A 23,048-nucleotide genomic window follows, 5' to 3' on the forward strand; every position below is an offset into this window, starting at 1 on the left:
TGAAATTTTCAACCTAAAACAAAAAACCAGCCGTCAAAATTCTAAGGTGCAAAAACAAAGATATATAGATTTAGAACCTCTAATTAGAAACGAACATTTATACACGAAAGAACGAGCCCAACTCTTCAAATTGTTAAATTCTTACCCACAAATTCTCTATAAATCAGGCGACCCATTAACCTTCTCTAATCAGGTAAAACATATCATCAATACTACATATAAAATACCAGTATACGCGAAAAATTATCGCTAACCGTGTGTATACAAAGAAGAAGTCAACAGGCAAATTAACGCTATGCTAGAGAACGGAATTATTCAACCTTCCTATTCCCCTTGGAGCTCTCCAGTTTGGATAGTTCCAAAGAAAATAAACGCTTCAGGAAAAAAAAGTGGGATTGACTATCGGAAAGTAAATGAAAAGACGATAGATGATCGATATCCCTTAACAAACATTACCGAAATATTGGACAAGTTAGAAAGAAATCAATACTTCGCTACCTTAGACCTTGCCAGCGGATTTCATCAAATAGAGATGGATCCAAAAAGCATCCCTAAAACAGCCTTTAATGTCGAAAACGGGCATTACGAATATACCCGTATGCCCTTTAGACTCAAGAATGCCCCTTCAATATTCCAACGTGCTATGGACAACATTTTACAAGGACTACAAGGAAAAATCTGTCTAGTCTGCATGGACGATATAATAATCTATTCGACCAGTCTTCAAGAACACATAAAGGCCGTGTATGGTTAAGGGGTCAATTCGGCCCCCACGGGCGATCGATCTGAAATTTTTACCAATTGTCCCTACCACTCAAAGGACTTGCCACATAAAATTTCAACTTCCTAAGTCTCACCATTTAAGGGTAGGACGGGGTTGAGGGTGAAAACTTTAAAACGCCATATCTCGGAAACTATTCATCGTACAGCGTGGGGCAAAATGGTGTGTCCTTCAGTAAACACCTTCTTATTTTCGTATACTTATAGATTTATCGGTTGATGCCAAAGGGCCGAAATCTCAAAAAAAAAAAAATTTTTGGTGATTTTAGAGGAGTTGGCACTTTGGTACACTAACCATTTTTGCACACTGTATAGAAGGCTTCTCAAAGTATCTACTCACGTTGAATCAAATTTGTACAAAATTCAGTATTTGAGATATAGCGATTCAAAGTATACGTAGACCACGATGCAAAAAAACAGTATTTATGGCAATAAATTATTTTTTCTCACTTATGGCCTTAGTATATCTGTACACATAGCAATAAACTATCGTGCCTAGTGGTGTATATATTTACTTGGCAATTTTCGATTCGTTTTTCGCAGTTTTTTAAAAGGCCGTGTAAGTTTAAGGGGTCAATTCGGCCCCCACGGGCGATCGATCTGAAATTTTTACCAATTGTCCCTACCACTCAAAGAACTTACCACATAAAATTTCAACTTCCTAAGTCTCACCATTCAAGGGTAGGACGGGGTTGAGGGTAAAAACTTTAAAACGCCATATCTCGAGAACTATTCATCGTACAGCGTGGGGCAAAATGATGCGTCCTTCAGTAACCACCTTCTTATTTTCATATACTTGTAGATTTATCGGTTGATGTCAAAGGGCTGAAATCTCAAAAAAAAAAACTTAGGTGATTTTAGAGGAGTTCGCACTTTGGTACACTAACCATTTTTGCACACTGTGTAGAGGGCCTCTCGAAGTATCTACCCACATTGAATCAGATTTGTATCAAAATCAGTATTTGGGATATAACGATTGAAAATATAGATATATAAATATCAATAACTTATAAGTCTAAGTCCATATAATTCATATAACTAACGCGGCAGAAAACAGCATCAACACCAAATGACTTCGTTATAGAATATATACGGCATAGAGCCCCTAGAGCTGCCCTCTAAAGTGATGGACAAGTAAGTATAATTATGTACCCAGAAAGAAGGGAAGAAATTCAATGTTTTTGAGAAGACTAGTTATTAATCAGGTAGGGTGGTGACGTCAGCGTCTTCATCCGTATCACTGTCTTCTTGGACACCTACGAAACCAGTGTTCTTAAACATGTTGGTTAAAATCTCGGCCGGGTTGATAATTCGGGCTAAGTAACGAGCATGTGATAAATAATAAATAATTGCAGCCCCATGAGAACAACAACCGACAGTACGCTTTCCATTCGCGCAATCACAGCAATAGCGACATATACGTGCTACATCATTTCGTTTTAGCGTATAATCGATGAAAGAGGTGTAGGTTTTCCGATTACTATGCCTAGAACGAGATTGTATTCTCAAAATAGTTGCATTCTCTTTCAAGTAGTCAACATTCAGGGAACCATCTTCGTTCGTTATCTCTGCTAAATACGATTTAGCTTGGCCCAATTGATAAGTACCTGTGAAAAGTAATATTAATTGAGCTTCTGTTAATTGAGGGAAATCCTTTATCGCATTTGAAGTAATCCGTCTGAAAATAACTTTCTTACGCGCCCATTTTCCTGTTTCTACTTCTTCCGCCAAGTAATTGGGTGTATCTACTAGCGCTTGCATCCTTGCGATGATTTCTTCTCCTGCGTCTTTATCGGAAGTTAATCGTTGCCCAAACTGATTTTGTAAAAAAGCCGCGATTCTAAAATACTCGCCTATTGTCGGGACGATCTTATTATCTATTTTCCGGTCAAGTAATTGATATTTTTGTTTCAAAATACCGTGAACAGCTTCAACGACCCATCGGACTTTTGTTATAAGTCTCGAGCGATTGGCTTCTAAACTCTCTAACTGTTTGCGTTTGCCTTTGAGAGCTGGCATGGCTGTTTTGTATCCTTTACTATTTAAATATTCTATTACGTCCCGAAATCCTCTGTCCAGTACAAAAATATCCCTTGCTTCCAGTAAATCGGAAAATCCCGTATTCTCAACTTCCAGAATTGTTCTTAAAATTCGCGCATCATTTTCGTTTGCGCCGAACGGTCCAAGCATGTCGACAATAAAACCACTAGTGGTACATATCGTGAATGGTTTACATAAAGGTACTTTCTTTTGACCAGAAAACGATCTCCTTTGATATTCATTGTTCGTGCTTTTCTGATGTCGAGCATAAGTGCCATCACATATCAGAATGAAATCCTCATTATCAGCTTTAAGTACTGTTCGAGCAATTGGACTAGTTTCATATATAATTTTTTCCCTAGTCGTATTTTGACATCCAAAGTGTTTAGCTAGAATATCTTGGACAAAAGCACATCTCACTGATTTAAGATACTCCGAGACGACCCCTTTATTGGGTAAATGAAGAATGGAAGCAATTAGTTCATGTGAATTACCGGTTTTAAGTTTGAATAAAAAGGTAACGATGGCCTGTGTGGTGGTTCTGTTACAAGAATTTCTAAGAGACGTTAGCATTTCTTTTAACTGCAATAAATTCTCCCAAGTTAAGCTTGTGAAAAGTCTTAATTGTGTTTCGGGCATAGAAAAATCCGAGACTAGATCAAACAAACTTTTATCACAACTAATCGCTAAGTTTTCCATCATGCAAGAGAGCTCTTTCGATGTGATTTCAGAAATATTTGAATATACCTTGATCTTCATTAAATCTTCCTCAAAAAAAGAGTCGAAAATGATGTGACTTCTACAGCATCTATCGCCAATTGGAATAAACAGTTTTCTCTTTGCGTAACTCTGACAACGAGCCTTCTCGGGAATCAAAATTAAATTGGAAGTTGTATTACCACCACAAATGATGCAATATTTGTGAGTTGCAACGGTGCGATCGATTTCCAGACTAACTAATTCTTCGGCCTGTTCATTAGATGTTAAATTATATTTAACTTCAGGATCACGTGTATCGTCTGTATCGGAATCATCGCTATTCTCGTTGATATTAATCTGAATCGACTCTTCCACCACAGGATTTTTAGAGATGTCATTAGGAAGTCCAGCGTTTTGCTGAATTGGGACCAGCATTCTTTGCTTTTTATAAAAGGAAATGCGGCAATATCCGCACACGGTGCGATTCTGTTGAACTGCAACACAGAATACTTTTGAATATAAACGGACGTCTTCATGAGTGTTGATACATTTTGCCTTTCCAGGCACTTTTCTCAAGGCACGTGAACAAATCACACACTTAACATTCAGCGACGCTGATGTGGAAGGTAATGAATCATTAGATTCCATAATTTAAAATAAATGTAGGTTTTTCCAACGTTGTCTAGGGTTTTAACAATAGGGTTTATTGATATTAACGGATACACTTTGAATTCTACTTGCGGATAATAGTTCTGGTGAGCCACTCGAAAGAAAGAGAGAGCTCTCCAGCTTCGGGGCGCTCTTAAATACTAAACTAAGGGTAATTAAACAGTGTCGTACCCTGGCTATAAAGCAATTACCGACTTATGACACCACCTGCGACGTTACCGTGGTACTGATAACACTTGATCGGTGCATTTCCATAAATGCCGACAAAGGGCGACTATCCTTTCTCACAAGTACCGATAAAGGGTGGTTAGACGTTAATCATAAAATATAAGAATCGCATGAAGATAACGATTGCGAAACCCTCTTAATTGACGAAAATAGTTCTAACCAGGTTGCGACATACATAGGCGTCCTATAGGGGCAACATCAACCCCCTCAAAACTCTTTCATTTTAAACTAACAGGCCTAACCTAATTAATAATATTAGCACTATCACTATATACAACTCAAAGATTTCCTGATCGTACCTCGACTTTGTCGTAAAAATAGAGAAGTTTTTACATATATGCAAAAGGGTTAGATCTATTTGACCTTAGAATCCCACATGAAAAATAATTTAAAAAACTGTAAAAAACTAATCGAAAATTGCCAAGTAAATATACACACCACTAGGCACAATAGTTTATTGCTATGTGTACAAGTATACTAAGGCCACAAGTGAGAAATTTTTTAAAAATATTTATTGCGATAAATACTGTTTTTTTGCATCGTGGTCTACGTACACTTTGAATCGCTATATCCCAAATACTGATTTTGATACAAATCTGATTCAACGTGGGTAGATACTTCGAGAGGCCCTCTACACAGTGTGCAAAAATGGTTAGTGTACCAAAGTGCGAACTCCTCTAAAATCACCTAAGTTTTTTTTTTTGAGATTTCAGCCCTTTGACATCAACCGATAAATCTACAAGTATATGAAAATAAGAAGGTGGTTACTGAAGGACGCACCATTTTGCCCCACGCTGTACGATGAATAGTTCTCGAGATATGGCGTTTTAAAGTTTTTACCCTCAACCCCGTCCTACCCTTGAATGGTGAGACTTAGGAAGTTGAAATTTTATGTGGTAAGTCCTTTGAGTGGTAGGGACAATTGGTAAAAATTTCAGATCGATCGCCCGTGGGGGCCGAATTGACCCCTTAAACTTACACGGCCTTTTAAAAAACTGCGAAAAACGAATCGAAAATTGCCAAGTAAATATATACACCACTAGGCACGATAGTTTATTGCTATGTGTACAGATATACTAAGGCCATAAGTGAGAAAAAATAATTTATTGCCATAAATACTGTTTTTTTGCATCGTGGTCTACGTATACTTTGAATCGCTATATCTCAAATACTGAATTTTGTACAAATTTGATTCAACGTGAGTAGATACTTTGAGAAGCCTTCTATACAGTGTGCAAAAATGGTTAGTGTACCAAAGTGCCAACTCCTCTAAAATCACCAAAATTTTTTTTTTTTTTGAGATTTCGGCCCTTTGGCATCAACCGATAAATCTATAAGTATACGAAAATAAGAAGGTGTTTACTGAAGGACACACCATTTTGCCCCACGCTGTACGATGAATAGTTTCCGAGATATGGCGTTTTAAAGTTTTCACCCTCAACCCCGTCCTACCCTTAAATGGTGAGACTTAGGAAGTTGAAATTTTATGTGGCAAGTCCTTTGAGTGGTAGGGACAATTGGTAAAAATTTCAGATCGATCGCCCGTGGGGGCCGAATTGACCCCTTAACCATACACGGCCTTTATTGAAATTAGTCTTTGATCGACTCAATTCCTATAACATGAACATCCAATTAGATAAATCAGAATTTCTTAAAAAAACAGTCGAATTTCTAGGCCACATTGTTACCCCTAAATGTATAAAACCAAATCCAAAAAAAATTGAAGCAATTAAAAATTTTCAAGCCCCAAAAACTTCTAAAGATGTTAAGTCATTCGTTAGACTCATTGGCTATTACAGAAAATGTATAAAAAACTTTGAAAAAATAACCAAACCCTTAACTTAGAGTTTGAAAAAAGGTGCCAAAACTATACACGATAAGCTATTTATGGAAGCCTTTAATCTTTGTAAAAACCTCCTTATAAATGATCTCATACTCCAGTATCCTGATTTCAATAAACCATTTATTTTAACCACAGATGCTTCAGACTATGCAATTGGGCCGTCCTTTCTCAAGGAATCATAGGTAGAGACCACCTTATCTCATTTGCCAGTCGGACGCTCAATCCTGCTGAATGTAACTATTCCACGATTGAGAAGATACTTTTAGCCATCATTTGGGCAACCAAATACTTTAGACCGTATTTGTTCGGCAGAAAATTCACCATAGTAACGGACCATAAACCTCTTCAATGGTTACTTTCAATAAAAGAATCAAACTCGAAACTAGTCAGATGGAAATTAAAACTACAGGAATATGATTATGTTATTCAGTATAAAAAAGGTGTAAAAAATTCAAACGCAGATGCTCTCTCTCGCCCACCTAAAGAAATAAACCCGGTAGAAATAGGAACCTCCCGGACGCATACATCGGCAGTAGTGGAAAGAAACAAAAAAAATGAAGATCAGTATTTATGGCATGAACGAATTAAACATTTCTTCGACACGCATGAAAAATTATTCTACAAACCAAAAAAAGTAGATACCCAATCCAAGCCCAAAATTAAAATCTTATCAGATATACAAATTAAACCCCCGAAGGAAAATCTTTCAACACAACAACCCTTAGAGGAAGACATCAAAACAAGTTCAAGCACAGTGACTGCAGAAGAAAGAAGAACAGAAAATACGGAAATAGTTCACTCGTTTCTCGAAGACCCCATTCTTGGAACACCCTACGCTAACAAGTGCATTAATACATGCACTTTCACATGAAATGCACCACCCAGTAATAATAATAATTAAATCTTGTAATTTTGGCAAAATAATGCTTCATAATAGAGTATCAAATGATCAGAGTTTCAGTTAAAAGGTACAACATTTGATAATGAAAAAATTAATAACGAGTGACATCGCATCGTACGGCAATGCAAGCACGTACTCTTCGCGGTATGCTTTGCAACAAATGATCAATATCTTCTTGGGTATTTCATTCCATGCTACATCAAGATGATGTCGTAGGTCATCCACATTGTTTGGAGGCCTCGGTAAATTTCGAAGACGGCGACTCATTATATCCCAAAGATGTTCGATGGGCGATAGGTCCGGTGACCGTGAAGGCTAAGGCAGTATTTCCAATTGTGCTTCTTCCAGGTATCTTCGAGTAATGTTCGCACTATGTGGTCTTGCATTATCCTGTTGGAAAATGCCATTTGGTAAAGTTTGCATGAAAGGTACTAATACTGGCCTCAAAACATTGTCAATGTAGCGACGTGCGTTTAGGGTGCCTGAAACAAGAGAAGAACTTCGGCCAACACATATCGCACCCTAGACCATAACACTAGGTATTAAAGCTGTGTGGCGCCTTTCAGAAAATTGCAAATTTCTTCTTTCACCTCGGTATCGTCTGACTCTTCTACGATCATCATTGATTCATAAACAAAATCGCAACTCGTCACTGAAGACGATATTGTTCCACTCATGATTCCAATCAATTCGTTCTTGACACCAGGCCAATTTGGAAGCTTGGTGTTGGGCGGTTAGTGGCAGTCGTAGATTTGGGCGGTATGAATGCAGACCAAAAGACGAAATTCTTTTGTAAACTGTTGCCATCGACACCCGACGATTTAGAGCTCCCATCCAATCTACTGCAACAGACGTTGTTTGAAATCGATCACCAATGGCCATCCGTCTAAGAAGTCGATCTTCACGTACGTTGCTGCTACGGGGAGGACGTCCAGCTGGACGATGTCGCTGAACCCTTTCTTCAGACCACGAAGACCATATTCTCGCAATCGTGGTGTGGTTCCGATTCATTCTTCGGGCAATCTTACGAAAAGAAGATCCACCCTCCTTCATGCCGATAATTCGTCCTCTATCAAAATCCGAAACGTGGGGAAAATTTCGACGCTGCCTCACTGGGGGCATTTCGAGATGTCTTGTTCACAGTTCAACAACAAAATAAACTGATATTTCCATGTAAATATTATTTTACTTATTTCCAATTGAATAAAAAATCTAATAGGTCGATGACAAAAAAAACACTAGCATTCTTTCTTTTTTACTGAAAGTCTGATCATTTAATACTCTATTATGAAGCATTATTTTGCCAAAATTACAAGACTTAATTATTATTATTACTGGGTGGTACATTTCATGTGAAAGTGAGTGTATATACAAAAACCAAACTATATTCAAATGGTCCACTAAAGAAAAACCATATGCCACAACCCAGAAACTATTTGACACAAAATTTAGAAAAACTATATGTATCAATGAAAATCCAACAACAGAAGATGTTCAAAAGATCCTTATAGAGCAATTACCACCAAAGACTAATTGTCTTTATTTCCCCCAAAAGGAAGTAGAACCCGTAATACTAAGGATTTTTCAGGAAACCTCTCAAAAAAACGCATACACCCTCGTAATATCCAACACCTTATTAGAGGACGTTACCGACTCTGATGACCAAAGGGAAGTAATCGAACGATATCATACGACTAAAACATCACACAGAGGAATTAGTGAAAATATTAAAAATATCAAACAATAATACTATTGGCCAAACTTAGAACGAGTTGTCATAAACTAGGTCAATACCTGCGAAATCTATCAGAAAACAAAATATGACAAACATCCTCACCAGGTTATATATAAACCCACATCAACTGGAAATGAGCCCTTCGAGCACCTCTATATGGATATATATTCTATCTCGCGTCAAAAATACTTGACGATAATAGATAACTTTTCAAAATTTGCATCGGCCTACCCTCTGAGTGAAGCGTCGATCGAAATCTGTCAAAATTTAATCAAATTCTTCTCCCATCATGACACACCCTCTAAGATAACTACGGACAATGCAAAAACGTTCAGGAGCTTCTTAATCCAAGATCTTTATAAAACATATAAAATTGAACTGCATTATACCACACCATATAACCCAAATTCGAATTCTCCAATAGAAAGATTTCATTCAACCCCGAAAGAAAGCCTCATCGCCCTCCGAGATACTCATCGAGCTAAAACTATTACTGAGCTAGTAGATATCGCCGTTTTAAATTACAATAACAGTATTCACTCATTTCACGATTACACCCCTTTTCAAATTATGAAAGGCAATCTAAATGACCAACTTAATTTTGAGAAAAATCTTAATCAACTCCAAACAGACTATATTTACGAACTGTCTGACATCTTTAAAAAATTGCATAATACTATTAACACAAAACTAAGTGAAAAAAGGCTAATGTCTTAGCTAAACTCAATGAAAAACGTGAAAATGATCCCGAAATACCAGAAGGCACCAAACAGTTAATAGGAACACCCAAAAAATTAGCAAATAAGTTACAACCTAAATACAACTTAATCAACTTTGAAAACCAAAGACATCCAAAGGATATTAAACGACCACATTTTCAAAAAAAGTAAGAATATCCTAGTACTGCTACCGGTACTCATTAGTGCCCAGTATCAAAGTGAAGAAGTATCTAACCCACTGTTACCAATCAACGAAGGACCAAGCTATATCATTGACGACCATTATCATATCTTTTATCATGTAAACTTAACCAATATTCGTAAGTGCTTAAAATCAATTCAGCAAACCCTTCTTCAGCTTAAAGAAACTCTAAGCGAATCAAGTACAAGCCATAATACACTTTTAATAATAAGACTTAATAATTTATTAACTCAAATTGAATCCATAAAATTATTTGTCGCCATTACTCAATGCCAACCCACAGAACAAAAAGAGGACTTATAAAACTAGCAGGGAAAATACAAAAATATCTATATGGAACCCTCGACTCAGATGATAGAGAAAGATACGATAATTACATAAAGACCCTTCAAACAAATCAAAAAACCTTGCAACAGGACATTTCGGTAACACAAACAATAATTAAAAAATTAAACAAGAACGTCGACACTCAACTCAGCGTTATCAAGGAGAACCAGCAAGAACTGCAGTCTCGACTAAATAACCTTACACAATTGACACAGTCTTCGTCAAACGCTATTTATTTTATTATCCTTCTTGATAACCTAGACAATAACATTCAAATTATTAGTAACATCTGTGAAAATGTATAAACCGCAACAGACTGCTAAAATAAAAATTTTACACCATAGTATCCTCATATATAAGGAATTAAAATCACTTCTAAAACGCCTTAAGCCCGGAATCAAAATTCCCTTTACCAATATTATCAGTTATTATGAAATAGCTTCCTCTGATGTAACTATAAAAAAAAGACCTCGTAATATTTCACATATCAATCCCTTTAATACTAAGCAAACCCTATGTTCTCTATCACCTATACTCAATACCCCTTAATAATCACATCATAACAATATCAAATCCCTATCTTCTAAAGTCAACAAATAACTTCTTTAACCTAAAGAATAGCTGCCCAAAAATTGAAGGCTTATCCCTTTGCGAACTACAATTCCCACACACTAATGAGCATTGTATAATAGAGACTGTAAAACTAGTTGATCATTGTCCCATGATCCCTATTATCTATGTATAATAAATCATCAGTCACTCAATTATTAGACAATTCCCTACTCGTACTACCAGCTTCCAAAGAAATTATTGAATTTCATTGTCCTTATCAGCAAACCATTGAAACAATTACTCGAACCTCGATCATAATCCCTTCTGGCCGCAATACAACAGTTATGAATAAAACCTATGAAATTCAAAAACCTGATACAATTAAATTACGACTAAAATTACCAGCAATTCACATTAACGAAAACCTAAAAGAAAAAATCGAACCGCTCAAACTCAAAGAAGTTAATCTTGGTAATTTACATAAGGATCTCGAAATTGCAAAACAATTGACAGCGCACCAGTTAAAGGATTTTGATGTAGTAAATACCAGTATATCCATTACCTCAGTAATTATTATTATATTAATTATTTGTGTAGGATACGTATATTATTATTGTAACCATAAAAAATTTAGAGAAAATGTAAAAATGGACATACAATTAACACCTCTCGAAAATAAACCCTTATTTTCTCAAACTAAAGGAGGAAGGAATTATATGACTATTTCCCATATAAAGGGAATAACACATGTCCCACGTGTTGTCAATAAACAATAACACGCTCCAGATTCAGCACTTTCAGCATCTTTTTATTGTAAAAGCTCAGGTCGATTAGCATACACAATCATCAAGTGTCCTCTTCCCCAAAGTATAACACATGTACGTCACAAGTCGAAAATAAAGCTAGTTGTGTTTCTTTTCAAGTGTTGTTTTTAAAAATTAAAGTTCAAAGAACCTTAACGTAACTGTTGCAAAATGATTATTAGATTACTATACCTGCTCAATTCTAACAGATATTCGAAGAGCAGCCGCTCTATTTTCCCTCTTTTGTAGTAGCATAATGGGATCAATACCGCCTGGTTTAGGCAAAGTGGTAATCCTTGCTTGTTTGGTAATTACCAACTGACTACCTGGTCTTCGTTGAGAAGGACCGGGTTTATTTTGATCTGCTAAAATTAAAAAATTTGGTATTCGGACAAAGAACAACATTCAACCTCTTCAAATATTGGGTATAAAGCGTTAATGGGAAATAATGAACCTCAGATGTTTAATTGTTCCAAAATGTTATATAAATAAACGTGATCTCATTGGATTGTATTGATTTATTCGAAGATACAATTGTGCTGACAGAAATGTTTCTACCGCATTGTGTGTTTGATACCCGGCTAGGCTTAAGAGACTGTTGCGGTTGTGTTAATTTGCGGATTGAGTGACTTTAATCAGGTAATCGTCTATCTTACCCGGAGCTTTCGATGCTCCCTGCGTAGGTTGCTCTCCGTTTCACCCCTATTGAAAAGGACTGGTCGGCAGAATGGGGAATTGTCCAGTTTCATCCCAGGCCTTTCACCTTGTAGACCCATTAACACTTAGCTCGGAATTGGCTGATTTCGAGCCAGATACCTACATATAGGCCATAATTTGATTACGAAGCTGATTCATTTGAAAGGAAGTAAATACTGCACTGGCTTGGACTTGTGCTGTGCGTGCTCCCAAAGCCAAGATTAGAGAATATCTCTGGTCGGCTTGCATACCCTAAAAAATTGTTCTTGGTATTTACAATGCAAATTGTACCAAAACTTGTATTTGTCAAAAAATGTCTAAATATTATACAACATATTCAACAAAAATATATAAATAGGGCAGTCTAAAATGAGTATAAATTCATATTGATGAAAATACCTTTTCCTCCAATGTATCAATCGTTTTTTGCAAGGCATTTAACTTCTCAGACGACGGTCCTGGAGGTCTTGGTAGTTCTCTTTGAGGATCTGGCGGGGGCTGCTGGGATCCAGTAGAGATTGGGTTCTTATAAAAAAAGTAAAGACATTTCTCTGGCTAAATTTTTTACGATTAAGCCAGTTTGAGAAATAGTTGTAGTAGAGGTCATTCCCACTCCAGTTCATGAAATATTATATACATATAATTACTCTACATTTCTCATACAAAAGACTCCTAATAGACAGTTAACATACAGAATACACGATTAAACAAAAAACAAAGTTGATCTTAATTTTTTGTTGTGTTAATTTCTAAGATTAAATCAAGAACCTGTTTACCTGTCTACCCTGCGGCGGCATTCCTGGATGACCTAGTGCTCCAGCATGTTGGGTAGGGTGACTCGGGTATTGGTCAGGGGCTGGCTGTGGATGAGAGGGATAGCCTTGAGGTGGAATGCCATGGTGAGGTGCTGGATGTCCTTATGGGGCATGCTGTACAAAATATTAAATATAGGCGATCAAATATTTGGACAGATGCTAATATAGTATATGTTAAGTCTACTGATTAAGTCAAATGTAGTATGCATCGATTATCCGCCCTAATGTTACGCCTATGTATATTGTGATCGGAGGTATTGTGTTTAACAACAACTGGGGGTTTTCAACCATTACTCTCCGATCAGGGACATTTATGATCGGAATTCTCAACTATTTGTGCTCGTTATCCCCAGATGTAGCTTGCTTCAAGACCAAGAATCTCGACGGTAACCTTTGTCGGACCCAGAACTTAGGTCTAATTAACACACCGCTCAATTGGCATCACCAATAAAGGTTCCATCGGCTATTCATCGAGACATTACGCGTTAACGCCATAGATAGCCAAGAAGCCGACAATTGCCCTTCTAAATAGGGGTACGCCTATGAGGGTGGACTCTTAGGGGTAGTACTTAAGAGCTTCAGAGTGAGGATTTCGCTCTCTTTACATCATCCTCCACATCGGTACCTCATTGCCGTCAACGATAGCGCGTCCTGCTTCCGACTTGTAACTATTGTAATATTCCGGGCGTAAACGTATATTTATTTTCTTAATGCTTTATCTCGTATTATGTTAACGTAATTAGTGCAGTAAATGCTTAGTCGAAGTATTCACGAGTTTTACTACCCGCGAGTCCCGCAATCACGTACAATATTCACGAGGGTAGTCACTCGCGCCAATCAAGGAACGAACCCCCTATTCCCGAACATATGGTCCTTCGAGCCGGATATTCCTAGCATCATCACGGAAACTGTTGGAGCAGCTTCGCAGCAGCAGCAGCATAGCAGCAATTGAGGAATTAGACGTCAAAAGGTCAATCTTTTCCATTGCTGCAACCTCTACTCCAAATCATTTGCTTATTACCCATCCGGTACTGTGTTCATAAATCACCACGGTATCGTCTCCAAAAGCAACAGTCATTTGGGCACGTTTATCCATGACTTCTCGGTAATTTGGTTATAAATTACAACTTGTAGGCAAAGGATTAAAAAGTCACGAAAAATCACGTAGTGCATTTGTAGATTGGACCTCTTCGTGTATCGAAATAAACATTTCATTATCTCGCTGAAATTAAGACAAGGTTCATAACATTAACACGATGTCGTTCTCTGGTGACGAACAGATTACCTCAGATCTCGATTTAAAAAAGATAAAAAACAGCAAGGCCCAAATCAAGGGCAAATTAACGCGATTTGTGAGCTTCTTAAGCAAAACGGACTTAGACAAATTTAAATTAATTCAAACGGAATATGAAGAATTATTGATTAGGGACTTCCCCGCCGATTATAATCAAGAAGAGCTTGCACAAGAGCGCGATATATTTGAAACTCTATATTTTGAAGCCTTGGCCACGGCGCATCAGTTCTTGAATAAAATTTCGGGTAAACAGCAACCATTGGCGGCGGCCGCGATATATGAAACCACGGGAGGAACGTCGGCAAGCGTCGGTGCCCAAAGCAGCGCCAGTCAATTCCACACAAGCGTTTTACCAAATACTTCCATCAAGTTGCCATCGTTAACCTTCCAGAATTTAAAGGGAAATACGCGGACTGGCAAGGATTTCGGGACATGTTTGTCGCAATAGTACATAACAATAGCACGCTATCCGACGCGCAGCGTCTGTACTATTTGACCGCATCCTTACAAGGGGAGGCAAAAATATAGTAGCCTCTTTGGCTCCAACCGACGCAAATTACGCCACCGCGTGGGAAAAAGGCGTTACGAGAACAAAAAAATCATCATAAACTCCCATCTAAAGGAAATAATCAATTTGCTCACGATAACCAAAGAATCGCATGCCTCGTTGAGAAATTTCTCGAACAATTTTTTCAAAAATGATCGTGCCCTCGAAACCTTAGGCGAAAGGGTAAATGAATGGAATATAATTTTGATTCAGATATTGATGTCCAAACTAAATATTAAAGGCACAAGTGGGAAGACCATTGCGAGAGTATAGATTCGCCAAAGAGTAATGACTTTGACGAATTTATAGTCCAAAGGTGCCAAAAGTTAGAGGCACTGGATATAAAGGATTGTTCAGCGTTCAAACAACATAGTGAATCAAAATCGTTTGTCACAGCTAGCAATACCTATCGTCCAAGGTACCCCTTCTGTAAGGAGGGGCATTTTATATACCTTTGTGATGACTTCAAAAAGCTGTCAGTCTCGGATCGCTCTGACAAGGTGTGAAAAATAAAACTATGCACCAATTGCCTACGATGTGGGCACAAAGTTTCCGAATGCCGATCAACTGGTGGCAGAATATGCCGCCAGAAGCATGCAACGTTACTGCATAAATCGCAAGGGCATTCGCAGAACGCCAATTTAAATGCAAGTCACGACCCCAGCGGTAATCCTCAGAATTTCAACGAAAATCGGTCAAATACTCCTGGGGACAAACACGCTCATCCTTCAATGAGTGCGATAATGATAAACACATATCAAAATTCGAAGAACGGTTTCATCCTACTATCAATAGCTATCGTAGATGTCTATCATAAAGATAAAACTCGAATACCATGCAGAGTTTTGTTAAATTTAGGAGGTCAATCGAATTTCGTCAGTTCGTCCATGGCCAAAAAATTAGGTAACAGTACCGTAAACGGTTTTCGCTCCGATCGTTCCGATTTTTTAATATGTTATTCTAAAGGTCATTTTGAACAACTTTTCTAAAGGGACAAAGGCGCGCAAATGCCTCTTTCACACTTTTTTTTAAGTTGAACATTTTTCAAAATCCAACTGTCTTACGGGATCGTGGAGCGAATAGGGGTGCTGGGTGAGGTAAACTGCTTCACTGTGGGTATGTAATATTTTGTTGCTTTAAAGATCTGAAACGTTGTTGATAATTACCTCACTCAGCACTCCAATTTACTTCATGAATCCCGAAAGACACTTCACTTAATCGACTAAAATACTAGCGTGGCCCCTGCGCAAGAAAGATACACAAAAATTTTACAATTTTATTTTAATTGCAATCGCAATTGAAAAAAATATAAATTCTGATCAAAATAAGTAAATGAAAAAAATTGCTTGATAAGAATTGAAACTAAATGAAATAAATTTCCTTACTGAGGTGGATGTAACTTTGCAATTTCAATAGAGAAATAATGAATGTCGCTTAATAAAAGAAATGACCGTTTAAACAAAACAAAAACAAAACGTTTTTATATGACGTGAATGCTGGGAGAATCAAGCAATGTTGTCGAATTGATAAATTCAAAATGATTATTTGGATGAAAAATGGAAATGTGTTACCTTACCTTACCTTACCTTACCTTACCCCACCCAGCACCCCTATTCGCTCCACGATCCCGTAAGACAGTTGGATTTGGAAAAATGTTCAACCTAAAAAAAAAGGGTGAAAGAGGCATTTGCGCGCCCTTGTCCCTTTAGAAAAGTTGTTCAAAATGACCTTTAGAATAACATATTAAAAAATCAGAACGATCGGAGCGAAAACCGTTTACGCTATAATTACCAAAAATTAAATTTGAGGCCCTCGAAAATTGATGTGCCGGTTATAGGGATAAACCAAGTAAAAACGAAAATTTCGCATAATACTGAAATATCGTTAGCCTCTCGAACCACAAACTTTAAAACAAGGTTGAATTTCCTTATTTTACCTACGATAACCGAAGTCTCCCCACAAAGATACTTCGACGAATCAAAATTAAATATCCCTCACGAATTGATCTTAGTTGATTCAAATTTTAATGTTCCCGCTGAGATTGATAAGCTCTTAGGCTGCGAAGTCTTTTTTGATCTCCTCTGTATAGGGCAAATAAAATTGGGCAAAAACTGGCCAATATTGCAAAAGACTCTGCTTGGCTGGATAGTAGCTGAAGAGGTTCCATGTGGTCAGGGTAAGGTTGGTAAGGTAGATGCTATGCTATCAAACTGTTTTCTCACCCAAAATTCGTTAAATCAAACTTTGGAAAGGTTTTGGTTAATTAAGGAAGTCACTCCGAATCCGCGAGCTAAAATGACCAGTGAGGAGCTGGAATGCGAAGGCCATTTCACGGAAATAATGACTCGTAATAAAGACGGCCGATTCGTAGTGAGACTTCCTTTAAAGGACAATTTCGTGAAGTTAGAGGAAATTGAACAATCAGCACTTAGCAGATTGTACGCCGTCGAAAGGCGATTATCAAAAAACGTCAAACTCGGGGCATCTTACAGGGCCTTCATGCGCGATTACCAAGACCTCGGGCACATGACAGAGATATCGCGCGAAATATCAGCCACCAAAGATCCTATTTACTACATCCCACATCATTGCGTAGAAAAACCCAAGAGCACCACTACGAAGTTACGAGTAGTCTTCGACGCCCCTTGTAAATTGACCACAAACTTATCACTGAATGATGTTTTAAAGGTTGGACCTACCATACAAGACGATCTATTTTCGATATTGCTACGCTTCAGAAAACATAATTTTGTTTTAATTGGCGACTTAACAAAGATGTACCGTCAAATACTTGTCAGCGAAAACGAAAGAAATCTGCTGAAGCTAGATAAACCATATCGTAATTGGACATCATACAGTTATTGGAGAGACTGAATACGTTATTACAAGAATAGTTTAGAAGTCGATGCGGTTTTTCGTTGAGAAATGTCAACGTCGTTGTGTCATCTTTCATACCGATTCAAGATTTCCCGCTAAATTCTTATTAGTAATGCGTATTAGTCAATATATTTTTGCTGTGTAAAAATTCCTTAATTACCGATAAGTAGCTGTTTAGAAACCTTATATTGTTTAATAACAATAACACATATTTTTTTGTTAATATAGAACTTTATATTGCTCAATTCTGAAAGTGTACACATTAAATATTACTTAATTGAATAAGTTTCGTCGGATTTAACCTCAATAAAACGGAATGATTCATATCCAATAACTGAGCTTAAAAGTATTTACCTTTCAGTTATTGGAGAGCCTGTCCAACAACTAAAGTCTACTTCTACAATAAGAAACATTTTAAAAAACAAAGACAAAATTAAGTTGTCAGCAACTACTACCACATCGTCTAGTGCAGCAAAGATAACTCGATCAAGAAGCAATATTTTAGAAGATATGGAAAAACGTCTTTGCATTTGGATTGATGATGAAATAGAACACAACATGCCGCTAAGTCAAAAAATAATCATGCAAAAGGCCATAAATATTTTTAATCACATTCAAAATGAAAGAGACGATACGAGTGAAAATTTTGCAGCTAGCCAAGATTGGTTCGATAATTTAAAAAAAAGAAGCAACCTCCACATCATTCGAATCACCGGAGAAGCAGCGAGTGCAGATACTGCTGCCGCTTCAATTTTTCCTGCAACGTTAAAATTCATAATTGAAAGAGGAAATTATTCACCAGAATTGGTTTTTAACGTGGATGAAACAGGACTTTTTTGGAAGAGAATGCCAAAGCGCACATTTATATCGCGAGAAGAAAAACGAGCACCGCGTTTCAAAGCTGCAAAAGACCGTTTCACCCTTTTTCTGGGTGGTAACGCCAATGGCGATTTAAAATTAAAACCTCTACTTGTGTATCATGCCCAAACCGCAAGGGCCATGAAAGGAGTTCTAAAATCTAGTCTACCCATCATTTGGGAATTCAATAAAAAATCTTGGATCACAAGAGAAATTTTTCAAAATTGGTTTACCACACATTTTTGTCCATCTGTAAAACGTTACTGTGTACTAAATAATTTTGAATCAAAAGCTCTATTACTTCTAGATAACGCACCAAGTCATCCCATCAACCTATCGGACTTAAACACTTGTGTTCCGGTGGAAATAGTTTCCTATCACCCAACACTACATCGTTAATTCAACCAATGGACCAGAGAGTTATTGCAAACTTTAAGCTACATTATCTTCGTCGTACATTTCAACAACTTATTGATAAAACAGTTAAATTATCAATCTAGTCGAAATAGCAAGACTAGGAGATGTAGATGAGCAAGATATTGAGGAGCTACTGCAGGTTTCTGGTGAAGGTATCAACGATGACCTTCAGGAACTGGCAGAACAAGGAATTGAAGAAGGCGAAAACAGTGGTTCTGAAAACGATGAACCAAAAAAAATTACTACAGATTTTCTTAAAAAAAGTTTGGAAACGATAACCGAAATAGTAGATAAAATTGTAGCGAATGACCTAAATTTTGACAGGAGTGCAAAAGCAAGAAGAGGAGTTTTGGATGCGATCGCCTGCTACCGACATTTGCTTAATGAAAGAAAAAGAAAGCGACAAATAACTCTAGACGATTTCTTCGCCAAAAAATCAACAATAACAGAAGAGCCAGGACCTTTATCACAAATATAAACGTTATTATATATTTGTGCAAATGTTTGTGTTATATAAAATATTATATAAAATGCAAATTACTAGTATTAAAGTTTAAAATTAAAGTAAAATTTGTTTACTTTTGGTCGTATATTCCCGTTTTCTTGTTTACTATGTATTAAAATAACCTCATATAACGCTGTCGTTTAGCGTTTATCTTCAGGAACGCATCTACCGCGTTAAACGAGGTCTTATTGTACTTAAATTCGGACAGTAAATATTGAAAGTACTAAAATCAAATGGATATTTAAAGACGATTAATTAGTTTTATTATTTGATTGAGGTATTTCGGTCCATTTTTAATGTATTTTTAAAAAAGCTAAAATTTGCCTTATGAAACTGGGCTGAATTTTATGGCATTGCGACCTGTTCGCATTGCCGGGTTCATTCCTTATCGATTTAGAGTTTAAGGAAAGAACAAACAGATGTCAATGTGAAAAAAGCAACAGAAAAAATATAAAACGATAATGTGACAAATTTCTGGACTACTCGATTGAAATCTCTTGGACTAATATCTCGCACACTTTCCTGAATATCTTTGATTTTCCAATTTATATCATACTTATTTTTCATCTAATTAATATCCAAACGGTAATGTATCAAAATTTTCGAGAATAATTTTCTTGTCATAAACAAAACCAAATTCTTTTGTTTCTATTTTATTTAAAAGTTTTTTAGTATTAGTATTTCTGGTAACTCGATGATATTGTGTATTGATTTTATTATTTTGGTTTTCTAAAATATTATTTATTGTATCGGAATTAATCTTTTTGAACGTTTCATAGTTTAATGTAAATCCTTTTATTTTACAAACCATTTCACCTGTATTAGTCTTTTAACAATAACTCTTTGGACCTGTTGATACCCAGTCAACAATCCATATTTCCTTACCTAATTCATCGGTCCAATCTCTCAATAGACATCCTATTTTAACAGTGTTTTTACCATCATACGCAATGCTATTTATATACTTATATCATAATATGCTACACTTTCTCCTAATATGTCTAACATTTCATACAATCTTAGTCTTGCACTGGCAGTTGTAAAAGCAGCTATGAATGTATTGGTATTAAAATCGTTTTCTACATAGCAACCTTCATACTTATAATCAATTTATAACATATTTTCATTTGATTCATTTATGTGTATATTATCAAGTCTGTCATCTAATAAAATTTCGTAAAATCTCTTAACATCCGTAAGACATTCTGCTGCTGCCATGTTTTGTCTCTGACTAAATTTACCCCATAAGGAATTTAAGCATACTTTTTCTACAGTTCAAGTTACATATTTCAATTTTCATTTTTCCTGCTTAAATAACAATTTAGGAATTACTCATCTCAGAAAGAAGAACAATAAAGCGTAATACTTTTGCCACAAGAAGTTTTACACAAATGGAAATAGTTTATTTCGAGTGGCATAGTTTAACTACAGCATGAACTAATATAAATACCGTGTGTCCTAAAAAATTTCAGATCAAGTAGGCCATAGAATTATTTGACAGCAAATCCGTATGTCTTTGATATGTTCTGCATAATCATTTTTAGCACCCAGAAAACTATAACTAAGCAACACACAAGTCCGTGGAGTCTTGGAAAAGACTATTTTTAATAAAAACCAACTAATAATTCAGGTAAATAGAGTAGTATTTTAGTGGGATTTTAAGTAGGTTTATGTTTGTTCATGTATTTTCGAGATTACGCAGAACATATCAAAGACATACGCGATTCTCTGTCAAATAATTCCATCGCTTACTTGATCTGAAATTTTTTAGGACACATGGTATAAACTCTGTCTATTAATAGTAACTGAATATTGGGTGGAAAAACAAATGTCGGATATTTTTTAATTACCTACTTGACTTGTGCTCAATACGAACTATCTACAAAGTATAAAAACATCCAAAAATCAGCCATAAATTTCAGGAAAAAGCATTTGGAAAAGAGAAAACAGAAAACACCAATCAACCCTCGATTTGATTTGACAGTTGAAGTTGCCTACAGTGTCGGTATACAGAGATCCTAATCACAATTAATATACAATTTGACAAATTGGCTTTTTTTTTTTCGATTTTAAAGACTTCCCCTAACTTACCATTATTAACCCCTAAACTGGCAATGATTAGTGAGTATAATCTGTCACCATCAAATTTTATATTTAAAAAGTTTTGTAGTCCGTGAAGATGTATTTATATCGCTGAAACAGGTAGATGATCCCAACTAATAATAAAATAACTTTCAACTATGAATTAACAGATTTCTTAAAATCACGATTTTCACCTTTATAAATTCTGAATGACAAAAAAATTATTGATTCCACTAAAAATGAAGATCAGATTTCACTACTGGGACAAAAACAAGTTGTTATTTGGATCGGGAAAGTTTATCTATTTTTACTTTATTTTGAGGAAAGAATTTACCCATATTAAACTGAAATATTGCCAAAGAATCCTGAAAGATAAAAATTAAACGTACCTAAAATATAATATTTCTTGCTAATTTATATCCAAATAAGAGAGAATTTAAGAAATCATGGAAGGTTTTAAGGTTCGATCGCGAAGACCAGTTACTGCAACTAAAAAAATCACCCATGTGCGGGATTCCATTTAAACCTGTCACTTTCAGAAATGCAGTTGAATTCTGCAGTCTACAGTGAGTACTTGTAGGTTTTATAGGGATATTATATCATACCATACTTATGTTAGTCAAAACTTACAAGTGTTTTCTTAACTTGTATCTTGAAATATCCAAAAAACCTTAATCGTCCTTAAAAATTAATTACGATATTTTCTCAATTCATTACAATAAATATTTATGAAAACACTTTAACTATTAAAGTACTACTACTTTTTTAATAACAAGTTTAACTACTAATTATTAAAAATATTTAATACTCACCACCCTCTCTCTCTGAAGACGAAACGAAAAGAACCTCCGAAATTAAACGTGTGATCGTCAAAGTGGTGATAAAAGATACATCTGCGCAAAGCTGACAGGCCAATTTTTAGAAAAAGTCGCACAGATATAGTTTTATCTCTCACATGATATGATGCGACATGCGTAGGGGACTGTTTAATCGGCACGGCCAGTCCTACTTGGTACTTAGGTAACAATTTAGATGGCAGACTGTGTAGATTCACTGAATTGCTCACATCGAAACTCGTCACATTGTAAAATGTATAAAGATAAATTATTTTACAGGTGCTCCGAAATTAGCTATTTGACTTGTTTATTGGATGTTTTTATAAATTGCTGTACCAAAAAATTACATTTTATACAGGGCTTTCATAAATGATTGTTCGCCACGTGACTTTCAAAGTCAAATTTTATTATTTTGGGTTTGTTGCATTGATTTTTAGTAATTTTTCTAATCAGTTATTGGTTACCGTGATTTAAGTTGCGGTTTACATCTACGATGTTTTGCGTTGAATGCACAACAATCGTGTTACGCGCTGATCCCCTAATTGGTTCGACGGAAATTATGCGCAATGATTTACGCCAAGTTTGTGATAGTGGAGTGGAACCTTTAAATTTAAACATAAACG

At 36.2% G+C, this 23,048-nt stretch overlaps 2 protein-coding genes across 2 annotated transcripts; both read right to left on the reverse strand.

Annotated features, from left to right (window-relative positions):
- Nucleotides 1–1,977: 1,977 nt before the first annotated feature.
- LOC136418851 (uncharacterized) lies at nucleotides 1,978–3,954 on the reverse strand. Its single transcript, XM_066405076.1, has one exon. The coding sequence runs from the start codon at nucleotides 3,952–3,954 to the stop codon at nucleotides 1,978–1,980; it is 1,977 nt and encodes a 658-aa protein (XP_066261173.1).
- A 6,161-nt stretch (nucleotides 3,955–10,115) lies between these two features.
- On the reverse strand, nucleotides 10,116–22,419 carry LOC136418854 (ATP-dependent helicase brm-like). The gene is made up of 5 exons (XM_066405081.1): nucleotides 22,402–22,419; nucleotides 12,971–13,123; nucleotides 12,594–12,719; nucleotides 12,155–12,446; nucleotides 10,116–11,863 (listed from the first exon to the last, which is right to left on the reverse strand). The coding sequence occupies exons 2-4, from the start codon at nucleotides 12,989–12,991 to the stop codon at nucleotides 12,315–12,317; spliced, it is 279 nt and encodes a 92-aa protein (XP_066261178.1). The 5' UTR covers nucleotides 12,992–13,123; nucleotides 22,402–22,419; the 3' UTR covers nucleotides 10,116–11,863; nucleotides 12,155–12,314.
- Between the last annotated feature and the right edge of the window lie 629 nt (nucleotides 22,420–23,048).

This window comes from Euwallacea similis, unplaced genomic scaffold (genome assembly GCF_039881205.1).
Source record: "Euwallacea similis isolate ESF13 unplaced genomic scaffold, ESF131.1 scaffold_38, whole genome shotgun sequence".
Lineage (NCBI taxonomy): Eukaryota > Metazoa > Arthropoda > Insecta > Coleoptera > Curculionidae > Euwallacea > Euwallacea similis.

Bases quoted from the DNA above. Each gene is read 5' to 3' on its own strand.
- LOC136418851 (XM_066405076.1), bottom strand. From the start codon at position 3,954: ATGCTGGTCCCAATTCAGCAAAACGCTGGACTTCCTAATGACATCTCT.
- LOC136418854 (XM_066405081.1), bottom strand. From the start codon at position 12,991: ATGCCGCCGCAGGGTAGACAG. The intron at 12,720-12,970 runs GTAAACAGGTTC...TTTTTTTATAAG, and splicing joins TGCCGCCGCAGGGTAGACAG to AACCCAATCTCTACTGGATC. The intron at 12,447-12,593 runs GTATTTTCATCA...ACAATTTTTTAG, and splicing joins TTGATACATTGGAGGAAAAG to GGTATGCAAGCCGACCAGAG.